Below are 23,167 nucleotides of genomic sequence, written 5' to 3'. Positions count from 1 at the left end.
AAATATCAAATTAGGGCTTCCAACTGTGGGGCTGTTTTGGAAATCCTGCTTTTAGATGTTGTCTGTTAGAAAAAATGACATGGAATAATTATGACCGGTAACTTTTTCCCCCAAGAAGCACTCGCCTAGTAGTAAGTGAAGTGCTCCTATTGTAATGTTCTCTCTACTGATTCTACATTGGTTTTACAGCCTGATACCAAGGGCCCCCTAAGAGGCCTGGAGCAGCTGTGCTACTGCTGTAGTACTGGGGCCTGTATTCCAAAGCCCTGTGAGCTCCAGCAGCAATACAGCTGCTGCTTGTGGCTGCATCTTTCTAGTTCATCTGTTGTCATGCCTAGCCTTACAAGTACCTTGGCACTGTCTTGGAAACTGGTTTCATGGGGAGGTAGTTAAGAGAGAGGATGTGACCTGTTAAGCTTTCAAACGTTGAGGATTTTTATTCTGTTAAAACAAAACCCAAACAAAATGCTTGCCTGGCAGATTAAGAACTAACTGCTTTAAAATTAGCCCTATTAAGATCACACCCATGCCATGCAATTCCAATACTCTGAAGTTTTGTACTAGATGGTGTATCTCTGTGTGTACAAAGTTAAGCAACAAAAGCTTTGTATCAAAATAGTTTATTAAAAAACAATAAGAAGCTTCACTGAAGCTTGCTATCATCAAGACAGAATTATGACATTATTGCAGCATCCAACACAATCATAATCCACATATAAATATAATACTATATAGCTCCTGTTCGCCTTGGCCAAGTTTTGCCTTCAACTGCACCAACACAGCCCAGCCCTGCATACTTTAGTTGCAGAACCTGTTCCTCCAGGAACAGTTATATCCCTTTCTGGCTTCACGCTGCACAGCGCTGTTGCTGTCTGGAAGTTGCACAGAAACCCAACACATCTCTTTGCAGCTAGAGGCAGTTTACAGAACCAGTGTGAACACACCAAGTGACTGATGATGGCAACGCTGGTTGATGTTTAGGAGAAATAAATACACAACCAATTACTCAAGTTGTCAGCACTGCACAACTGTACAGAGCAGCTTCTGTTTACAAGAAGGAAGCTCTGTTCTGACCTGCTGCATCACCACCTCAGCTGCCACACAAGGACTCTAACACCACACAGTTTGGTCTCACGCATGGAGTCACCTCTCACTGCAGCATTCGCAGTGAAGCACATTGCCAGCAGCTTCTTGATGGCACTTCTGAATGTCCTCCAACAGCATCAGTCTTTGCTATCAGCTTTGTGCCAAAGTCAGTATTTGTCCTTGCACCATGGCAAACAGACTGAGCGCTTGGTATCCCAGTCTTTCAGGTCAGGATGCCACCATGAGCTGTGGCTTGTTTCCTCACTAGCTGAAAGGCTTCTTCTCGCTCTTCTCCATCTCTCACGTCCCCTGGGCTGCTCTGGTGACGGGTGTCTTCTTGCACAGCTCCTGATAGAATTCAGATTCCAAAAACCGTGGGTATGAGTTATTCTCCATTAAGCTGTAAACTCTCTTCTGTGCTGCGCTGAAGCAGGTATGTGTGGCTTCTTGAATATTTTGCGCAATCATGTTCTTGGTTTGGAAGTCTATGTTTATCTGGAATACAAAAAAAAAGGATGGTTACTTCTGAGAACTGAATTCATGCAAGTAAAACACCATAAAATTTCTGAAGAGGTAAAGAAGGGAAGATCCTATTACTACAGGGTCAAATTAATGAAGTGTCCTTTAAGAAAATTCTGCTTTTATACAAAACTCAAAGTAATTAAGATATACTGTCTTTCAGGGCTAAACTCAAAGATGTTGCAGGTATTAAATGTGGCTGTTGACTTTTCCCAGTGAAGATGGAAAGTCTCTGAAATACTGCTTGTGCCACTTTCCAGCTCAGCAAAAAGGTAGTCGGGGAGAGCGCTAGGTTCAGACACAGATATTAACAGTGGGGTACATACAATACAGTTTGGCATCCGCGTCTTAAAGTCAGTTCAGAGACATAAAGAAAGGCATAAGAACTCATAGAGCAGGGCACTTATACTTAATATAGTTTTTTCTTTACCTCTTTGGGAGCTTCCTTTTCAATGAAGTCATTGTAGATTTTTTTCGCTTTCGATGTCAGCTTCTGGGGTGACTTGGTTTTCTTGAAGTCCTCACAAGCCAACCAGAACTCGATGTTCTCTTCGCAGAACTCAGACTTCAGAAAAGCTCGGAAAGCAGCAAGACCATCTAGGGAAAGAATAATAAAAAAAATACACATCAATTAACAATTTCAGGAATCTTGAATTTACCCATTGGTCACATCTGTTTCTACCAAAACATTTTGCTGTAGTTCTAGTCTGGTTCTTTCAGAGATATCATAGCAATAATATACAGCATAGCATATATATATGCATATGTATACATAGCATACATATATATATACACAGCATGTATGCAAACAAGTTAACACCAACAGCTTGGCAGGCTTCACTTTGAGTTAGTCATTTTTTAGGTAAACACAAAAAATGAAAGCCATTTCTAGTCTGTCTGTTCTCTTTTGTGATGCCTGCAAAGAAATTCTGTATTTAAAAAACCTCTCTCTCTAGATGGGATCTCCTGTGTTAACCTTTACACTGGAGTAAATATTTGACTCTGCCACAAGCCTCTGGAGGTTTTTTTTTTTTGTAATGGAAAGGATGACTCGAGTTCAAAGAGCAAATGGTAATATTACTTAGTCTTTTTGCTCTGCTTTTGAGTACTTCTCCTTGTAGAGCTACAGTAAAGCCCTGAGATTGTTAGACTTCTGTTGCAGAATCCTTCCCAAGTTCCTTGAATGCATTTGTCTTGGTTAAGCAGTGAGCTCGGGGAACAAGTGTTCCTTTCACATCTGGCAAAGCCAAGCTGATAGGTATGATTTTAACTACAAGGATTAAAAAAAAAATTCCACTACAACGAAGTAGTCCTCGTATTTCAGTATTACTTTGCGATTTCTTTAAAGAGCACTTCTATGAATTTTGGCTTTAAACAGTCTAAAGCATTTAACTTTCAAAGCTATTTACATTAGAAAGGTATAATGCTGACATGCAAGGAAGCAGTCTCTTACAGATATATAAACTTCACTACCCCTTTGCTCTTGAATGTTACTTTCCGAAGAGAGACTTACATTTATTAGCAAGAAGTTCATCAAAGGCTTCTGACCACAGCTGGGCTTCTTCAGGGGAAGGTCTGCATAAAGAGATGAGGAACATCAGACTCCATTGCTCAAGCTTTACTGTTTTTTTGTAAAACACTTGAGTTACTTAAACAAAGTCTCTTTTTCATAGCTTACCTGAAGTAGGTGTGGTGTTTCCCCACTTTCTTAGATTTCATTTTAGTAGAATTGGAAGAGTTCTGCAGGAAGTAGCTCAGTCTCGTTTTCCAATCTTTAATGCTGGAAGAACAAAGAAGATGCATGTTAAAAACGACAACTCAAAATGCTTTAAACACCATCCCCTTCACTGGCCAAGGCTGCAAAAGTCATCCTGACGTTGCTTTTTCAGTTATTCACCCAGATCATCTGTCCGAGGGCAAAAAAACGATGTTCCCCTCACTTCTGTCAACAGATGTGCTCGCTAGCCAGTGACCAGTGTTAGCCAAGGTACAGCTGCAGGCAGCAGAGGTGGGCAAGCTGCCCTGCTCCCACGGAGACCCCAGCTCCGCAGCCCGCTTCTCCCCCCACCCCACCCCCGGCTCTGCGGGTGGAAGCTTCTCCCCGCAGGAAGCCCCGGGGCTGAGGCCCCGCCGCGGGCAGGGGGAGGACACTCACATCGTCTTCTTCATCCTGCCCTTCTCCGCCTCCTCTGCCTCGCTACGGCGGCGGCCGCTCCGCTCCATCCGCCCGCCGTTGTGCCGCAGCGCCAGGAACAGGGCACTCTGCATGGCGCCCGCCTCGCCCGGCCACGCTCCCCGCGCCCGCCGCCGCCACCGCTTATATGGCCCGGCGGGGGGCGGGGCACGCACGCCCCACCCCCCCCGGCCCCGCCCCAGACCCCGCCCCCGGGCGGGAGGGCGGCGGGGCTGGGGCTGCGCGCAGGAGGGCGTTCTGATTTTCCTGGTAAAGCGGTGTGGAAAAGCTTTGCCTTTCCTCCGGGATTACGTCTCTTTTTCCCTTTATTTTCTTTTTACTTTCTTTTCTTTTCCCCCCTCTTTTTTCTTTTCCCCTTTCTTTTGCTTTTTTTTTTTTTCTTTTTTTTTCCACCCCCGGTACAGGTTGGGGCTGACTTGCTGGATGGAGAGCAGCTCTAAGAAGAAAGACCTAAGAGTCCTGGTGAACATTAGGATGACCATGAGCCGACAATGTGCCCTTGTGGCCAAGAGGGCCAATGGCATCCTGGGGTGCATCAGGAAGAGTGTGACCAGCAGGTCAAAGGAGGTCATCCTCCCCCTCCACTCTGCCCTGGTGAGGCCCCATCTGGAGTGCTGTGTCCAGTTCTGGGCTCCCCAGTTCAAGAAGGACAGGGAACTGCTGGAGAGGGTACAGCAGAGGGCTACAAAGATGATTAGGGGACTAGAACATCTCTCTGATGAGGAAAGGCTGAGGGACTTGGGTGTTTTTAGTCTGGAGAAGAGAAGGCTGAGGGGAGATCTGATCAATGCTTATAAATACTTAAAGGGAAGGTGTCAAGAGGATGGGGCCGGTCTTTTTTCAGTGGTACCCAGGGATAGGACAAGAGGAAATGGGCACAAACTTGAATATAAGAAGTTCCACCTAAACATGAGGAGGAACTTCTTTACTTTGAGGGTGGCAGAGCACTGGAATAGGCTGCCCAGGGAGGTGGTGGAGTCTCCTTCTCTGGAGACATTCAGAACCCGCCTGGGCACGTTCCTGTGCAACCTGCTCTAGGTGGACCTGCTTTGGCAGGGGGGTTGGACTAGATGATCTCCAGAGGTCCCTTCCAACGCCATGTGATTCTGTGATTATTTTTTTTTTTCCTTTTCTCAACTTGCCCTTGCCAGTTGCCCTCTTGAAAAGCTTTTAGCTGGTTGCACTGACATCTCTCAGGAAGGGCACCCGTCCCTGCGGCGCTGGCAGGCAGCTGGCTCTCCTTTCTGTTAATCAGAAACCTGCATTTCTGCAGATTTTTTTTTAAAGGAAATACAGACTTTTGAGTGTGGCCAGTATACGAAAAAGGATAAGGAAGGACTTAGCCAAGTTTCTTCAAAAAATGAAGTAACCATAAATTTGAGTATATGGTATTTTTGGTGTCCACCTCTCTGCTAGCCCGAGCTATTCATCACTTTAATAAGCTGTCTGCACATGTGTTTTATCTCTGTGTAGTGTTGCCACCTACCAGTGAATTGTGTAAATTACTCCCAGAACTACGAGGCTGAAATTGCAATGACTTATTTCAGCCTTCGGCTTGTTGAAAAGGCCATGTGGTCCTTCTCAGAGCGGTGTCCAGCTGAAGGGTATCATGTCCAAAGTATTTGGATTTTTAAGAAACATGAGAGTTTCTCTTTAACCTACTCTGCTTTTCTGCTCTTTTCTGTGCATGTGTCTTCCTTTCCGCAGTATTCTACAGCGTGTATTTTTCTGCCATAAAAAGCAGTGTTCAGAGAGACTGATTCCCAAAGCACTGGCTGGCTTCAGTGCAATTGCGTAGCATCAAATATCTGATCCTTTTAGGTAGTTGCTGTGGTTTTACAACCTCTCTCCTTGCCGAATACACACAAAGCTGTGCAAAGGCATTTTGCTTTAAATAAGGTGTATGGAGAAAATGAGTGTCATTTAGTTTGTGAAAGCATTTAAACAAGGATGCTTTTCGGTGCTGGCTGTTGGTAAATCCTTTGCAGTATATATTGATGGTCTGACAGGAAAATAAAGTTCCATCCTCTAAATTTTGCCTTTAAATGAGTTTTGCAACAGGTAGCTCTTAGTCTTGTATGTAGTACATTAATGGGAAATTATTACGAGGGTGTTACCATGGGAGAGAGGAAATGTGGAAACACTAACAGAGGTAAGGCTCTAAGTGCTGTAAAAGCATCAGTTCCAGAAAATTTATAGGGGGGAACTTGCCAAAGAAAAGACCAGGGCAGGCAGTGCCTGGGTGATGGATGGAGCTGCACTGACTCCCTTCCAGGCGCTTCCATCGTCACTCGCTTTGAGTGCCAGGGTCAGGCAAGCTGCGCAGCTGCGAGTGATTTGGGCAGGAGCTTGCCAGGAGCTGCTGAACAGCCTGTAACACGCGCGAGGACGGGAACACTCTCTGCACGTGCGAAACCCACAGCATGCAGCCTCCTGGTTGGGGGGGGGGGGGGCGGGGGCAGGCTGCCTTGCCTGGGAGTAACAGATCAAAACTCAGCCCTGGGCCTTACCCACAGTAGAACCTCTGTAAAGGATCAAATACTCTGCAAAGGGAACAGTACATTCTCACCTTCCACCTGACTTGTAGGAGATTTCCCCCTTTTTGATGCTGGTTTCAAGTTTCTTTCACCTGATTTTCAAAGTTTGTTGAGGGGAAATGTGCCTAAGAATAGTGGGAATTGGAAAACTTCAAGGTCTCATAAGCTACAGTAAGGTTTGGTTAAGCATTTACTTTTTGGGAGCTTATCTGTAGCACACCAGAGGTCCTGCTGGTGCTTGAAGCCTGACAAAATGTTTTGTTGATGGTCCTGGAGGAGACTTGCTGGGATATTCCTAGCATCTGCCAAGTCATAAATCTGGCAGTAGTCAGCGTATGGAAAATTGCAGCATGAATCATGTATTTGTCTGATACTTTTTATTTTAAACTTTTTAATTGCTTCTTTCAGATACCCATAAAAATGCAAGTGCCAGTCAAGGAAGATAGTTATAACATTTGTAATATCTTTAAACAGTGGAAAAAATAGTGTTCCAGGTAAAAAAAAGTAACCTGAATATGGAATTGTGAGGTTAGATGGCCTTATAAAACATTCTTATTGTAACATTTGGTTTAAAAACTATTTAGATTAAAATTGAATTTTATTGGCTGCATTAAGGTATATTTTTAATTTACATTTTTATTATACTTTTTAAGCCTGTATATCACTGTTTTTTTAGTAAAAGAGAAACTTCACAGAATACTTTATCAGTTCATCATCGTTTGCAGTGTGTTTTGTGGCTACGACGCTAACCGTTGCCAGCAGGTCAATCGCACATCTGCATGATAAAAGATAATTTCCATTTGTGTTTAAAAAAAACAAGCAAAGAAAAAGCATCTGACCTGAAATGATGTCATCAATGTACTGTACAATGACCCAGGCAGGCCTGGGATAGGGGGGGATTCTTCTGGGAAGGAGCCGCTGGCTCCCCTTGAGCCACCTCCCCCGGGGATTGTAGGTGTGCAGCCACGGATGGCTGTACTGCTGGCCACTGCCCAAAAGGGTGTTTGGGCTCACTGAGCTGCTTTAGATACACCAAACTTAAGTATTACTTTGTTTTACCCATTTCTAGTTTTTCGAAGCAAGGATGGCAAACTGGCTCGGTTGATTAGCCCGCCTTTCTGAAGGTGGGTCTGGTTTCACACAGGTGCTGCCATGTGCTGACTTGGCACCAAGGGAGATTTGGCATCCGAGCCCTGTCCTACACCGTCCCTTGCAACATTATTTTGAAAATTTCAGGGAAATTAGGTATTACCACTTCCTGGAAAAGCAATTGCAGGACAGGTTCAGGTGTGTTGGCGTAGCATAGTGCATAAGTGGCACAGGGCTGAAAAATACTCAAAAAACGCTGCTGAAAAATAAGTGCCTCCATCTCGTGATGCCTCTTGTCGGGAACAGGGCTGTGGGGTGGGTGACCCTGCCTGTGTGGCTCAAACCAGCGTCGCGACCAGCTCTCCAGATCAGTCTGTGTGTACGCTAACCTTCGCTCTTTCAAAACAGTGAAGCTCTTGGTAGCTGAGGACAAATACAAACATAGCACCAAATCTTTTCCTTTACGTGTTTCTTAAAGGTTCAGTCTATTTCTGGAATGCTAATCTCATTGTCAAGGAGCAAGGCCAATGGAAAGTGATGGGGGGGAAAGCCTATAGCCCAAAATTTGCTATTGAAGCTGGTGAGAATTTCGCCGTCACCTGCAGTGAAATCCGATGTCAGACATTTAATGACACAAGCTCTCACCCTGGAGATCACACTTCTCTTTGCAGAGGCTTTCTTGAGAACGTTCTGTTCTTTTTCTGCTTATATGATTCCTTTGAGCATCGGTGATGGCTGGATGTACAGAGGACTGTAACGTATGCAATAAACAGCCAGGATGGAAGATGAGGTTTTTTCTGTCTCGGTTACGTTATATGTTGCAATAGCTGTGCTGATCTTTCCAAGTCCCCAGTGAGTAGTTGCTCTCACTGCAAAATACTTAAATCTGTGTCTGCATTTTCTGAAATGCCAGTCCTTGTTTCTTCTTTTTATAGAGAAGACTTGGATGGTAGGAAAGAACACATGAAAAATGGTTCCAGAGACTTTAGAGCTGCGTTTCGTAAAGCCAAGAGGGAAGAGTATGCTTTTGCATGGTAGTTCAAACCATGCATTAGAGTTATTTGTGGGATGCTTTATTGAACCCCTGTTGTCTTTGACTAGCTGAAAAATCATATTCAAAAGAAGGAATAAGATGTCAAGCCATATCTTTTTGTTTTGTGATACATATTGCAAATTGCACAGGTGCGCTTTCCTGTATTTTTACAGTGTTCTTTTTTAATTTACAGCTGTACAGTCCTGGTGCTGTGTCTGTGAGATGGTTCATGTAAGCATCAGAACAGGAGATCAGCGAAGAATGCCACTGTGCCACTTAAAATAGCGTCAACTGAACCTCTGTTCTTACCTCTCTGTTAGGCCGTCTCTCCTCTGAGGCACGGGAGACTGATAGGTATTTGTACAAAAGAGCACAGAGGTGCCCAGCTAAGGACGGAAGCGATGTGCTTCTGCGCTCTGCATTGTTAAATAATAGCAATCATGCATGGTATGTATGGTAGGGCGCTGTTTTCTAGATGAGTATTATAATTGCCACTCTCTGATATTTTTGTATAAGTGAAGATGTTTACTCAAAGCCTTAGTCTGATTCTAATTCTGTTCATTGCATTCTGCTTTTCTAGTCCCTATTACAATTTCAATGGCATGTAGTGTGTGTGGGTGTTGTTTTTCGGGGTTTTGGGTTGTTTTTTTTTAAACTGCTTGAAGCTTGCTGAGGTCAAGTTGTTGCATTCTCTGCCTTGGGCCCTGCAGGCTGTGCCTGACTGGCTGTTGTGCTTCCCCCAGTACGATTTTCCAGTCATAAAGCTGAAAACATGCAAATCATAAGAAGCCATATCTGGATCTAAATTTAGCACTACTGTGGATTAACACTAAGACTGGACCAATTAAATGTTCAGTCTTTCCTAAATAGAAAATAAAATATATCTCATTACAAATGGATCTTGCTTCACTTAACAGCAAAATTCTCTGTCTATGTAGTGTATAAATTAGACAGAACTTTCTGAGAACTCATCATTCCCAGCCCTCAGCCACCTTTTTTTACATAAATACCCACATTAGTTTATAGAAGTTCTAAAAATAGAGCTGAAATTTATCAAAAAGTGGATAAACTGGGACTGTATGTCTATTTGCAGTGTTGCTGTTGTGTGGCTGTGTACGTCTCTGTCGCAGTGATACTGTAAAAGAATATGAATCTAGGCATTGAGCAGTTGATTGTGATTCCACCTCTGCCTGCGGACATTTGGAAAGGTTCATTATTAAAGGGGAGATGATACTCAGTAACGGCGGGCAGGAGTCGGAGCAGCAGGTTCCCCGAGGACCCTGGGATAGCTGTCCTGCTCCTGCAAGATCTGCTTTGTCCCTTCTGCAAAGACAAGCTGAAAAGAGACCCGCTAATATAGTCTGCATTTTAAAGGACAGGACATTCTCATATTCCTTACATCTTTTGTCAATACAGAAAGCAAACAGCTTAGCAAGAAGCAGTGTATTTTGAACAATGACATTTTCTTAGCAGATACTGGCTGGGTTACACCATCTCGGGTAAAGAGATCTGATTAATCTTGTTTGAGGTTAACTAGGTGATACAGAACACTGGCTCCACGTCCTGTTCAAATTGCAGTCTATTTTGTTTCCCCTCCCAAAGTCCGTATTTGTTAACCCGGGTGTGCAGACAGACATTAAACAATCAAATATGTTTGTTAAATCTGGATGTGGGCACCATCTTTATCGTATTATCTGCATGTAACACAGTCAACACACAGTCCTTTTGATGACTCTCTAATCCTTCTTAATGAAACTCTCTGTAAATGCCTAAGTGGTATTAGTCAGATGTTGATCTAGAAAGTCTCTGTGGCTTACAAAATCAGTCCCTTTTACAACTCCTACAGGTGAATCCTGTCAGGAGCACAACAGTGAGAAAACTGAAGATTAGAGAGGAGTATAAAATTTTTTGCACCACCTAAAAATTTTAAATTTTTGAAAATAAACATTTCCTCTCAAATTGAGATAAAATGCCAGTCTTTCCTGTTTCATGATGGGCAGAAAAGTTTAAACAAAACCATTTCTTTGAATAATCTGATCTCCATGCTGAGTGGAACTAGCAGAGCTTTAATTAGACTTTCTTAGTAGGAAATAAAAACACTAGAAAAATATCAAATTTGTCAGTGGAACTTTTTTCATTTTCTTTAAACTATTTTAGGGTGGTATTTTGTTTTTATCACTTTCAGCGTTGCAGTATAGGCTTTTCTGTGAAAAACAGGAAGGTAATGAATGTCTTTCAGATGTGGTAAAGGAAGCATGGTAATGGAGAAGAGAGAAAGCACTATCTGAGCAAATCCACTAATTAAAGTCAGAGAACACTTCATCTAAGCAAGGGCAGCCTTATAGCGTTTCTGCTTATCATATTGACAAAAACTATTCCAAAGTTTGTAAAGTTAAGCTCTCTGGAGTTAGAAAAGGCCAGAATGAAAGTTTCCTGTGCAATATTAGTAATTGCATATTTATCCAGTGGCACCCTGATCTACTCCTAGAATGAAGGCTGGGAGATAAATGAAGGATGGCATGATATTTTTCTGGCTTCATCAAACTGTGGAAATTCCCTCCTGGCTGGTTAAAGAGTACACTGAAGAGGTCAGATCGTAGCCAGGATTGGACTGAAGGTGCAGACTGTCTTGCAGGTAGCCTGGGAGAGAGACGTAGCCAAGTAGTTTGACAGATTAGTCATTCCCTTAATACCAAGTGTTGCAAAATAATGTTTCAGTCCTCCACGTGCACTAGTTGTAGGCAGGTACATTGTTCCCCTAGAACATTTCTCTCATCAACTATTAGTTCAGCATTCAAACAGGTCTTCAGAGCAAAGCAATTCATAGCTGACTTTAGGTGAATCATTCCATGTGGAAAATAACAGTCCAAACTTCTAAAATATGTGAATAGTACGAGAATGTCACTTCTTTTATTTAAATATATGTTAAACAGGTGGAACGCCACAGAAATTAGTAGAGACATGCTCTGCTGTTATTCCAGCGTTAGGCTTACTCAGAGCAGTTACTGTCAACAGCAGACAACGGTGACAGGTAATTTTGCATTAAGGAAACATTTTCTGGGATGTTTACAGTGCTAGGAAATGGCAGTGCAGGACTGTACGTTACCATGGGTTGTACTTAGAAGTCTAAGAGGCTGCATATAACTCATTGACTATGTTTTGGCAAGCTCTATTTTAAATAGGTGGTAGTTGGTTCCACACTGTGTCACAGCCTTCAGTTAGGAGCTGTGATGAGACCTCCATGTTAACGTACTCAGTATTTTTCTGCTCGCAAGAAGATGCTCCTCAAAGTTTGCTTGAGGAGAAACGAGAGCAAGAAACCTTAATTAACACACCAACAAAAATTTTAAATTTCTTCATTGACCATAAATATTAAAATGTACCAAATAGGTAATTTAAAATCAAAAAAGGAAGTCCTGCCCGTTCTTAAAGGTTGGTATAGATTAATCAGAGGTGTCAAAGAGGAGAGCTGAATATGCCTGTTGTCATGGTTTGGGCCGGACTGGCCACTGAGACAAATGACAGATGCTCTCCCCCACCTCTCTCTCCAATAAGAGGAGGGAGAGAGAGAAAGAGACTTATGAGTTTAGAAGAAACTAAACTTTAATGAAAAATAATAAACTAATAAAAAGAAAAATAATGTAATTTATCCAATATATACAAAACCGTATCAAGCTCCCAGGACGATAATCACATCACCAGCAGGCACTGGGAAAGTCCCAGACTGGACTCAGCGATGGACGGGAACTGGCTTCGGGATCTGGAGTCAGGAATGCACAGACCAGGATCAAAGGTAGACGAACTGACAGAGTCCTCCTCTGATGCCAGCCATTGAAGAAAGAGGGCTGACCCTTTGATTCCTCAGTTTTCATACTGAGCATGGGGCAGATGGGACGGAATACCCTGTTGGTCAGTTTTGGGTCACCTGTCCTGTCCACTTCTCCCTACATGTGTGACCCCCCTACGCTCTTCCACCTCTGACTCTCCAATGGGGCAAATAACAAAGTGAACAGACCTTGGTTGTTATAGCAATAAGTATAAGCAAGAGCCTCTCTGCATACCATTCCTTGGCATAAATTACAAATAATCAGGTCTTATCACTCTGAGAATGAACAGTGTCTCCACAACATGCTGTTAATTTCAGAGGGTTCAGTTAGTTAGAAGAGGCTTAGCTAAAAAGTAAAATTACCGAACAGAAAGTTGTTTCTGTTTTATCTCAAACCAGGACATTCCACCCCTTATTCCATAACATTTGCGTTATGCTCATATTACTATTACTTTTTATCTATCAAACCAGGACACCTATGAACAGACTTAATCTGTAAGTTTGGTAAAGATCTAGAAAGGCTGGCAAGCTGCAGAGCCACCCAAAGTGTTGGTCAGCTCATTTGGAACCTCAAAAGACACCACAAATCCTGACTTTTGCTATCCCCAAGCTAGGACAAAAGACAGTAATAAAGTCCTTGGAAGAGAGTGATTTTCCAGCATGCATTTAGAGGAACAGAGAGGCGGAACAGGAACGTGTCTCCCCAGTTGCACACAAGTAGCCAAATGTTGCCTGAGTCCGACTGCGGATGCTTCCTTTGCTTTTCTCAGGTGCCACCTTGCTCATCAGCATTTCTCTCCTGGCTGGTAGCTTCATTTCAGAGATGAGCAGTTACTGCTCATCAGGTGTGTGCTCTGTGACGTTAGCTGTGATTTTAGCTGATCCTTTCAGTAAGCCTTTCTTAACACCAAACTCTTCTAAAAATGAAACCGTGTGGCACTTTCTAAACAATCAATACTTTTTCTGATACTTGTTGCTCCGAGGTGTGACATGTGATCTACAGGTCAAGTTTTCGAATGGTGAACTTGTTTTACAGCTGACGTAAAACTAGCATTTAGTTGCTGTGGATTTTTATATTTTTTAAAATCAAGATGTTTACTTAATCCCTTTATTTTAAATAAGTTTGGTTTTTTGGGAGCTTTCCAACAAAAACTGTTATTTGAAGAATGAGACAACATTCCTGGCAAGTCTGGAACTTAGAAAGAAATCAGGGGACAAGATGGCTTAGATCAAGTCTCTGGGCTATACTCGAATGTATCAGGAATCATAGGAGGCATAGGTAAATTACAAGGAGGAATGGAAAGAAAAACAAAAATTATCTTGAGGAAATTACTCCCTGCCGTGTCCTATACCAATATCCACTGAATAATTAATGCCCACTGTATTGTTTACCTTCTGCTTGATTTGGCTACAGGAGAAGCAAGAACAATTTCTTCCATGTGTTATGGCATTAGTCCTCCTTTGCATAGTGTATTTTCTTTATTTCAGACAAATACTCTAATCCATATACAGTAAGCAGTTAAGAGACATCCATTTCACATCTGTGGACAAATCTGAGGAATACAGTGCACTGTAAAGAGATTTCACTTTAAAATATCATATATGCCTAAAAGCCAAATTAGAACAATTGTACAAGCACATTAAGTTATGAAAGAAAGAATAGCCACTAAAAACTCCCAGGACTTCAGCCTCTAAATCAGACTGAGGTGGATTTTCCAGTCTTTTTCAATTAAGAGTCTGTTTGAAGATGCTCAGATCAAGCGACCATTATTTTCTAATTCTTTCCATGTCATTCAGAAGTAGCCCCAAGTTTATTCAAGGCACAGTATTTACTCTGATGGGAAAGAAGATTAAGCAACAACAAAAAAAATAAAAATCACTAGATATGCTTGAGTTTGAAATGCCAGAACTTCTCTAACTACTCCAAGACTGGAGCAATGACGGGACTCAACAGCAGAGAGGGTCCCCATCGCTGCTGTTGATTGCTTGTCCCCTGGTTTTGCGGGAGCTGCTCTAATAGTGGCGAACTCCTGCCAATGATAAAATGTGCATGTTGTAGCACACGAAGGAATTTCTTTCTGAGCACATGTCCGATCCTCTTCTGCTGGACATCAGCAAGCTAGCGATGTGGTTAGGGGATTTTGTGCGCCTTTCTATTAACTTCGGCCGAAGGGGGAATGTGCACAGTGAATACAAGGGTGATGTCTTGATACGCAGAGGGAAAAGGACAAATGTTTACTGAGAAATTCAGAGCTTGTTTGTATGGGGAAAATAGCAAGTGAAACAAAGATGAACATGCTTAATCTCCCTGATTCCTAAAATGCTTCATGTTTGAGTGCCAGCTCTTGGGGGTGAATTGAGACATATTTGTAATCAGAGCTGTAACCTCTCAACTATTTTTAAATGTGTGTTTCAAAATATGGGGAAAAATGAGTGTCGATGTGCAGAAAATACTGTGTAAATTGAATATTAACTTTGTGTTTAATAAGTAAGTGCTTTTTTATGTTGCTGTCATTAATGACTGATGTTGACATAGCGTTTGGCACCAATTGCTTAGTACCATACTTCTGTTGTTGCTGGTAAGTGGTAAGAACATGGTTTCAGTCAGTACTATGACTTCGCCTAGCTGCCTTTATTAATGGCCTGCAACGTAAAGACTTGAAATGTTAAAAAGTATGTTCACTATATCTGTTTTTCCTGACATTCTTTTATATACAGAATGCATCTTAATTGTATTTGCCTTACATATTTCATAGAGGAGGGGTGGGCATTTGGAACTGGGTGCAGAATCAAGACATGAAAAAGCCTCTTGAGACAAGAGGAGATTTTTGTGTTGATAGTTTCTGTGTAGGTAGTTTGCAAGTAAATGGAGAGTAAAGAAGGATGTGGTGGTTTCCTCTGGAGTAGTTTCTGCTTTTCAGGGGGTATTACACAACTACTCTGCTTGGATCATGCAGGCCTACTACTTTGAATATTTTTTTGCTAAATCTTCTGTCTGCCCCATGTTATTTAATTTGCATCTAGTAAAACTAGCAGATGGGGAATTGAAACAAAAGGTTATTTTGTTACAACCCAAAACAACTGAGCTACTTTTGTTTTCTTTGCCAGTTTGCATTTACATTTATAATGGCATTACTACCCAGCACATTTTCTCTTCTGATGGACTTTATTTTCAATTATAATTACAGCTGAGAAATCAACAGCTTTTTATTTAACTACATCGCCCTGTTTTGGTTTTTTTCTCCACAGTACTATTTTGGGGGGAAAAAAGAAATGGAATCTAGAGGTCTGAAGTCAGACATATATTTCATTTGCATTCATTAAATCCCACAACACCCTGTGGAAACTGGCGACAGGCTCAGAAGGGTCAGCTCTCATCTACTGAACTCTAAGTAGTGATCTATGACTCATCATCAGAAAAATTTGTGGCAATTTGCTCAAGTTCTGCTATTGCTCCTGGCTTTAACCTCTCTCTCTCTCTCTCTATTTATTTTGGGCTACCCAGGTTTTAATCATCAGTTCTCCCATTTTCTGGTCAGTATCATTTCTGTTGTTGGGAGATGTTTTTACTCATTTATGGAAAGATGATTTACCATGTCTAAGTGGCAGGACTGTAAGAATCCAGTCTGTTAAGAGATTGCAAGCTAAGTTGCTTGCAAATATTGTAGTTCTTTTCCTATTTTTCTCCTCTCCTCTCCTCTCCTCTCCTCTCCTCTCCTCTCCTCTCCTCTCCTCTCCTCTCCTCTCCTCTCCTCTCCTCTCCTCTCCTCTCCTCTCCTCTCCTCTCCTCTCCTCTCCTCTCCTCTCCTCTCCTCTCCTCTCCTCTCCTCTCCTCTCCTCTCCTCTCCTCTCCTCTCCTCTCCTCCCCTCTCCTCTCCTCTCCTCTCCTCTCCTCTCCTCTCCTCTCCTCTCCTCTCCTCTCCTCTCCTCTCCTCTCCTCTCCTCTCCTCTCCTCTCCTCTCCTCTCCTCTCCTCTCCTCTCCTCTCCTCTCCTCTCCTCCCCTCTCCTCCCCTCTCCTCCCCTCTCCTCTCCTCTCTCTTGCAGGATACATAACTCACCACTGCATGTCTTGCTGGTCATTAAATGCTCCTGAATGAGCTCAAATGTGACCAAATGGACCACAAACACTGCTGAGATGACACTGAATCAAGAAGGTGGTTTCCTGCCATAAAACTGTGGCAGGAGGAGGAGAGGAATCTAGTAAGACTTCTTCTTGCTTGCCTGTCTGCTTGTTTTTTAAGCTTGTGGCTGAAGAATGAACATATGTCTCTGACATTATTACAGTGAGCCCTTTCTGAACTGGAGAAATTAGATAGGGGAAAGTCTGCTTGAACAGGTACAATCAGGCCTACACTGGGTCTGCCTGTAGTTTGGGTTGGTTGTCTTGGCAGTGGAGCTGTGTTACCATGATGCTTGTAGTACTGAAAAACAGTGTTTCTCAGCCGGAGTGCAGCCTCATGCAAACACGGCAGTGTGGTTTTCCTGCTAGATCTAGCTGACATCCACCCAGCTGACAGCACAGGCAAAGCCACTGTAGGTCTGGCTGGACCCCCTCGGAGTAAAGCAGCTTTTAGAAGTGGACAGGTTGTTCCTTGTTCTCTATGAGCCTCCATTTTCCCTGGCATGATCAAAAGTCTATGCATTTACATATTGCAAATGCGTATTCAAACACATTTATGCCCGGAAAGGGAAGAGATTTTATCAAAGAGTGAGAAACCGGTATTTGCCATTCTGGGTCTGTGCTGATCACTATTTACCAGCGCCTGAAACAAGGAGAGATCACATTTTGTGTGAAACGGCACAGTACCAATCTCCCACCCAGCTATGCTGATTTACACCATCTGGTGACTTGGCCCACAACCTCACTGGTCACTGCAGGTCTCTCTGGTTGCAGCTGGCTCTTGCCCCTGCACAGGCTGAGGCATCCTCAGGCTGATGGGAGGGGAGAGCTGGGCAGCCCCAGCCCTGCGAGGGTGGGAGCTCACGTTGGACACCATCTCATTTCCAGACAGGTGTGCGCCAGGGCTGCACGCCTACTCCTTTTCTTCTGTGGAAAAATCTGCCTGTGGCTTCCTTCTTCCTGTATATGAAAACCTCAGGCTCAGCAAGCCCTTTAAAGCGATGCTGGTAGTTGGGAAGCAACCCTCTGAATGACAAGGCTGAAGGTTTTCTTTTCTGTATATTTTAATTTATTTTAATTTTTATTAATTTACTTTTACCATTTTCTTTCTATTTTGAGAATTGTGTATTCAGCACTGCTGTGATTGTAACTCTTTTTTTTTTTTTTTTTTTCAAATCCTCGGTGAAATAGCAATACTGGTCCAATGTTTTAAGCTTTTAAAAGCAGCAGGTCATTACCCTTTACAGTTGCTCAAGTTTGAGAACAGCTTTATTTATAAATATTTACCCAAAGGACAAAGAAACGAGAAACAGGGCAAGTTTTTCCCAATCTGCTCTATGGACATGACCAGGTGGTACCATGTAGTAGATTTACAGCAATTTTCCAGCTCTGCGGGTTCTCCTAGGTAAGGAACCTGCCAATGAGCAGCACCTAGTATTCCTTTGTGCCAGCAAATATGCTGGAAAAAATGGGAAAGTATGAAGCATCCTGAAAAATGGTGGGTGTCTATGTTGGTTGCTCTAACATGCATCATAGCTGACATTAATCCTCACCTACTTTGCTCTGCATAAGCTGTGTGTATCTGGTCCAAGGACTGGATCAGTAAGATTAAATAATAATTGAGTCTTAATTACATTAGCAAATCAATATGGAAGACTACACAGGGACAACACTTGCTGTGAAGAGGATGTGATGAGAATTTTAGATCGGTTTAGTTGGTGTCACAAGATTTTTAAGTCATAAGCAGCTGGGTACTAAATCTTGCAGCAGCATTGTCTTTTGCACGAATAGGCTATCTCTTTCTAGTGGAGTAGCGTTTACTCTCTGTGTTTTGTCTCACGCTTCTTTGTCATTAATTAGTGAGAGTTTACATGCTCAGGGACTTCTTTTCCTTAAGCTACATGTAATCTTTGAATATTTTCAGCCATCGACGTAATACATTGAGCTTCCTGATTAATCCAGTTGCTGGTTTTAAATAGCTACGTTTCTTAAACAAACTTTTCATGAAGCAGATTCAAATGAACATGAAATTATCCTCATCTACAGCAGAGCTCAATTTGGACTGGAATGTTCTCAGAGTGTGATAACAGCATTTTGTGCTGTTTGGAATTTAGGATAATTTTAGAGAGAGAGATTGAGAGCTCCAACGATTCTCCTTCTGAAACCATTTTGAGGCGAGATCCTCTCTAGATAGAGACACCCATTTGCGTTGTTTACTTTGCCACAGTCACCCTTTGCTCAGTCATTACCAGGTTGTTTTTCCATCAGCCCCTGGATAAACCGAGCTGCTTCTCTGCTAGTTCCTTAGTTACTACAATACTCGCTTTCATGACCTCACAAGACACTCTCCATTTTCTAGGCACACATTTTGTGAAATACCTTAACATCACTTTTGCTCCTGTTTTCTTTATCGATATTTTTCTAACCAGATTTTAGTCAGTAGTGGATGCCCTCAATGTTGCAAGTACTCAGGATGTAAGACAAAAACTTTACCAAGCAATTACTCTTTGATGCATAATTGTCACCCTTGTTGGAAAGTCATGTTCAGAGCCATTTGAAAAATGTAACGAAGGTACATGATCCATGTTATTTTGTTTCTTGATGCATGGGGCTTTATGGCACATGCTGTTGGTGCTTGCTGACAGCAGGCTGGGATGTTCATGAGCAATAGGTCTCTAAATGAATAGTAAAGGATGGTTGTTTTGGGCTTGGAGCAGGAAATAGTGCAAAGACGGAAAATGGCATTGATCAAAGGAATGAAACTAGAACTGGGAGTCACTTGATAAAAGCAGTAGGAGATGAGATGAGTTAAAACAGAATAGAAGTAAGCATGTCTTCAGCCAGCAGGAACTTCCTTCCACAGGAGGCTGTGGAATTGGGGCAGTCACTGGGTTCAAAAAGGCGTTAACCAAATTAATGGTCAACAGATCAACAAGTAGATGCTGAAAATGGTGAGGATCCTCTAACATCCCTAATGTAACAGTAGTGAGTGCTGAGCAACCGTGAGGGGAATGGAGCAAGAAAGCGGTTGCTTTCTTGTGCTCTCCCTCTAAGTATAGAGGTGGCTGCTTCTGCCACCACTGGAGACAGACTGGGCTACTGGGCTAGATCAGGCATTGCTCTGACCCACTGTGGCATTTTGTATGTCCTTGTAAGTTTTATTTATTGCTCAGACCACCACACAATTAGGATTTAAAGCATTTACCCCTGAAGAGTCTGCAAGTAAGGACCTTGTATGTGCACAAGATTTTGCTAGACTCAGGCCTTATACTTTATTTGGTTAAATAGTACCATGAACATTTACACAGCTATATAAATAATCACATCCAGTTAGTGCTGTCAGCTGAGCCAAAGTAGAGATTTTAAGTGCCAAGGACTTAGAACATCTCTTTCTAATTTTACCCTGGCTCAAAGTATGTTTAGAATATGAGGTATGTTTAGAAGATGAGGTATAGATAAAATCAGATAAGCAAAATTATTTAGTATTCTGTCGCTTGTAAAATGTTTATCAGTTAAAAATAAAAGAGGTGAGAAAAATAAGTTGATCTTTTACAAGAAGCAAACCCATATCTAATGGCTGGATTAGGAGCCTGTGTTTAATAAGCGACAAGAGATGATTACAAACAGTCCACACTGGCTGTTGACAGACATCCTGTTTTTGGCGGTTCAGGTATACTTCACAAAGAGATGCTACCTGCAGGGGTAGCAAATCTCCACGCATTGTCTTAGCTCTGGCTAATTAGCTGGAAGATGGGTAGAAAAACGTGAATGACTAGACTGAGTACTGGGGCTGTTTGGAGATGTTCCAGCTGACTGGTTTTCTGGTAGAAAATGCTGATTCTTCCAAATGAAAACATTTTGCTGGAATATGTAGTCTCAATGAGACTATCATTTGTGCTTCTTCCAGGCTGTTGTCCCACTTTGCCAGGCTCTTCAGCAGTCTGCCAGGCAGATGGTACAGAGGTGAGCTCTTTGCAGCTTTCTCTGTGGGATGTGCAGCGCTTCCTAACTGGTCTGGGCACCAGGCTCACTGAGTTCTCCCACCCTGTAACCAGTGACCATATCTGTTCTTACAGACCCATCAGCTGACTATGTTGGCTGTCCAAGTCTACTATTCCAGATAGTGTTTCTTCATATGTTTGAAATATTTCACAGGTTGGATAGAAAGTTGTATTTTGTTTTGACTCTGAGTCATACAGGTTTTCCATCAGAGAGATTTATTTTGTGCTTGGTAATTTATGTCTTTGTGTCATGGATGTCAAGACTGCAACATACAAGGCAATAAAAATGTTGAGCTCAGCAAGTCATTCCAGGAAGAAATGTCAGCCATGAACTTGTCCTTCCTGGAAGTTGAGAAAATATATTGCCTCAAGGAGAAACAGAGAAGTCACTTATGTTTGTTTATCACAGCGTAAGGACTAACCTAACCTGGTAGTGGGAAGTTTGTATTCATCTTTGTCTTTTCTGTATGAAAACTACTGTACTAATAAGGAAGGAAGGAAGAAGAAAAATGGGCCAATTGCTAGACAATTAATTCTTGCAAAAGAGAAAAAATATGTTTACAGAACAAAGTTTATGTTATGGGATGGAACAACCATTAGTGACTTTAAACATGAGCCATTTCAGTCCCGTAGCTCCCAGATGTTCCTGCTGGCAGAGGCCGGTGTCCCTCAGTCCTACCACTTGTTCATCCTTAAAAGGGATGTGGAGTGATGTGGTTTCACCTTACAGCTCAACAGATCAGATGGTGGTTTGCTTCTGCAAGGAGTGGTCTTGCTGTTTCTCCATGTGCTGGGTCTAGCGCTCATGTGATCTCAGGGTGCAATTCAGCTGGCTATTCCCACACAGAACTACTGCTTTTTTCCCTTGCCCAGTCACTATATCTGACATGAAAGAAATAACTGGAAGAGGGTGCAGCGTAAAGCTCCTGTCAGTGCTTCTCTGTTTGTGTTACACTGTCTTGGCTGCGTGGCATTATACCCTAAGGAATGCGTAGATTACCCCTTTATTCTGGAGCGAATCCCATGCCTGGAGTTCGGGACACCTACAAAGGATTCCCTGACAGATAGACATTCAGGAGGAAAAATAGGTATTTTGTGGGTCAACTCACTTCTTTTTAGTGATAGTTGGTGAAATAAGAATGAAGCCAGTTTTCAGAAGTGTGTTGTAACAGTGAGAAAAACAGGGTTGGGTTGAAAGATTGGAGATGGTCCCATGGCACAATGTTTAATATGCATTTGGAATCATTCCTTTTCTCTTTGTTTTCCTTGGGAGTCTGTAATTATTTAAATTTAAAAAGAATAAAAATAAAAATCCAGCACAGCAGCTAGATGAAGCAAGAGATTTAAAAAAAAAAATTTTTTTGTCCCGTGAAACATTTCATTTTAACCCTGAACTGATGGGCATTGGAGAAGCAAGTTATTACTCCTTTCCTTTACAAGGACAACACACCAGTCTTTCCCTATTTCTGACCAGCAGATTTCACCAAAGATACACACGACATAAAATACTTTTTTCTTTTTTTTTTTTTTTGACATTATATGTACTAGCAAAATATATTTGGCACAGTTTAGAGTACTTGTGAGATGGCCAGGTTTTAATCTTCAAATAAAAATATGTCTGTGCTTTCCAATTTATTTGTCCTATCTATTAACCTTTTTAAAAGATAAACTAGCTCTCAAGAATAAAGCAACACATGAGAAGTAGCATGGCAGGAATCCTAGTGCAGTGCAGCCTATACAAATGTTCAGAGAAAGCCTGTCAGCCTTAAGCTAGAGTTAAGGAGAGGGCTCAGTAAGGGAAGGCTTACAGTACTTTTTAAATGTATCACTCCTGGCCAGCCAACCTGCAATAGTGGCAGGTGTTGGTGATGACTTATGCTGCATTTTAGTTGATAGATAGAGCTGAGGGCAGTACTCGGGTCTGTAAATATTATTGCTGAACTTCGCATGGCCCAAAAGCTTGGATAACAGGGTCCAATAAGTTATGAATGTTTTTGTATACATAATTTACAGGCTGTCTTGATGGGCTGAATACTAAAGACAAGATTGTGGATAGGTTTCAAAAAACAGGTGCTTTAACGTCACATCTTGTTTAATGGCACAGGTTTTGTGGTTGCAATGTGGCCTGCTGTGGTCAAGTTTCAGTAACAGAGGCTTAGTTTTAGTACTGGTATGTATTATTGTCACAGGGCACAGCAAGTTTGTTTGGGGTTGTTTGTTAAAAAGATAAACAATCTACTTCTGCAGTGAAGATTCCAGTTTTGAAGTTCTCACGTTCCTTTAATCCCTGGGAAGGGGCAGGAGAGGCACGAGCTCCAAGAGGTGGGCACACCTTACATTTTTAGAAGGTATTTGGAGAACATGTTTGTCTTATTTTGGTTACATGCATTCCAAAATTAAAAGCAGTTTCACTACAGGAAGATGTTAAAGTAATTGAATCTCATCTTGAAAAAGTGAAAAATTAACTTCCCAGTATGATATTTAAAGAGTTGTTTGTATTAAATGAGCCTGTCTCTTGCAGTGCAACATCAAAAGAATCAACCTTCTTAGGACCAGAGGGAAGATTGAAAAAAACAGAGGAAGGATGGCTGCCAGAGCTCCTTTTCCAGCGAAGGTTCTTGCAAGTTTTCTGGGAAAGAAGCAAGGAATAATAACAGGAGTGTTGATCTATGTTCCTTTTCTCCAAATATATTTTAAGAATGACCTAAAAAATATTCTGTCTCTAACCTTGCAATGGATGTGCTTTTCCCTCTCCAGGCCC

The 23,167-nt window shown here is 42.1% G+C and overlaps 1 protein-coding gene across 1 annotated transcript; it reads right to left on the bottom strand.

Annotated features, from left to right (window-relative positions):
- Positions 1 to 413: 413 nt before the first annotated feature.
- On the bottom strand, positions 414 to 3,894 carry RGS2 (regulator of G protein signaling 2). The gene is made up of 5 exons (XM_074151249.1): positions 3,761 to 3,894; positions 3,284 to 3,385; positions 3,119 to 3,180; positions 2,036 to 2,202; positions 414 to 1,581 (listed from the first exon to the last, which is right to left on the bottom strand). The coding sequence occupies exons 1-5, from the start codon at positions 3,871 to 3,873 to the stop codon at positions 1,387 to 1,389; spliced, it is 639 nt and encodes a 212-aa protein (XP_074007350.1). The 5' UTR covers positions 3,874 to 3,894; the 3' UTR covers positions 414 to 1,386.
- Between the last annotated feature and the right edge of the window lie 19,273 nt (positions 3,895 to 23,167).

This window comes from Numenius arquata, chromosome 8 (assembly GCF_964106895.1).
Source record: "Numenius arquata chromosome 8, bNumArq3.hap1.1, whole genome shotgun sequence".
Taxonomy (NCBI): Eukaryota; Metazoa; Chordata; class Aves; order Charadriiformes; family Scolopacidae; genus Numenius; species Numenius arquata.
Note: the sequence above shows the minus strand (reverse complement) of the source record. Positions and strands in the feature narration are given on the sequence as shown.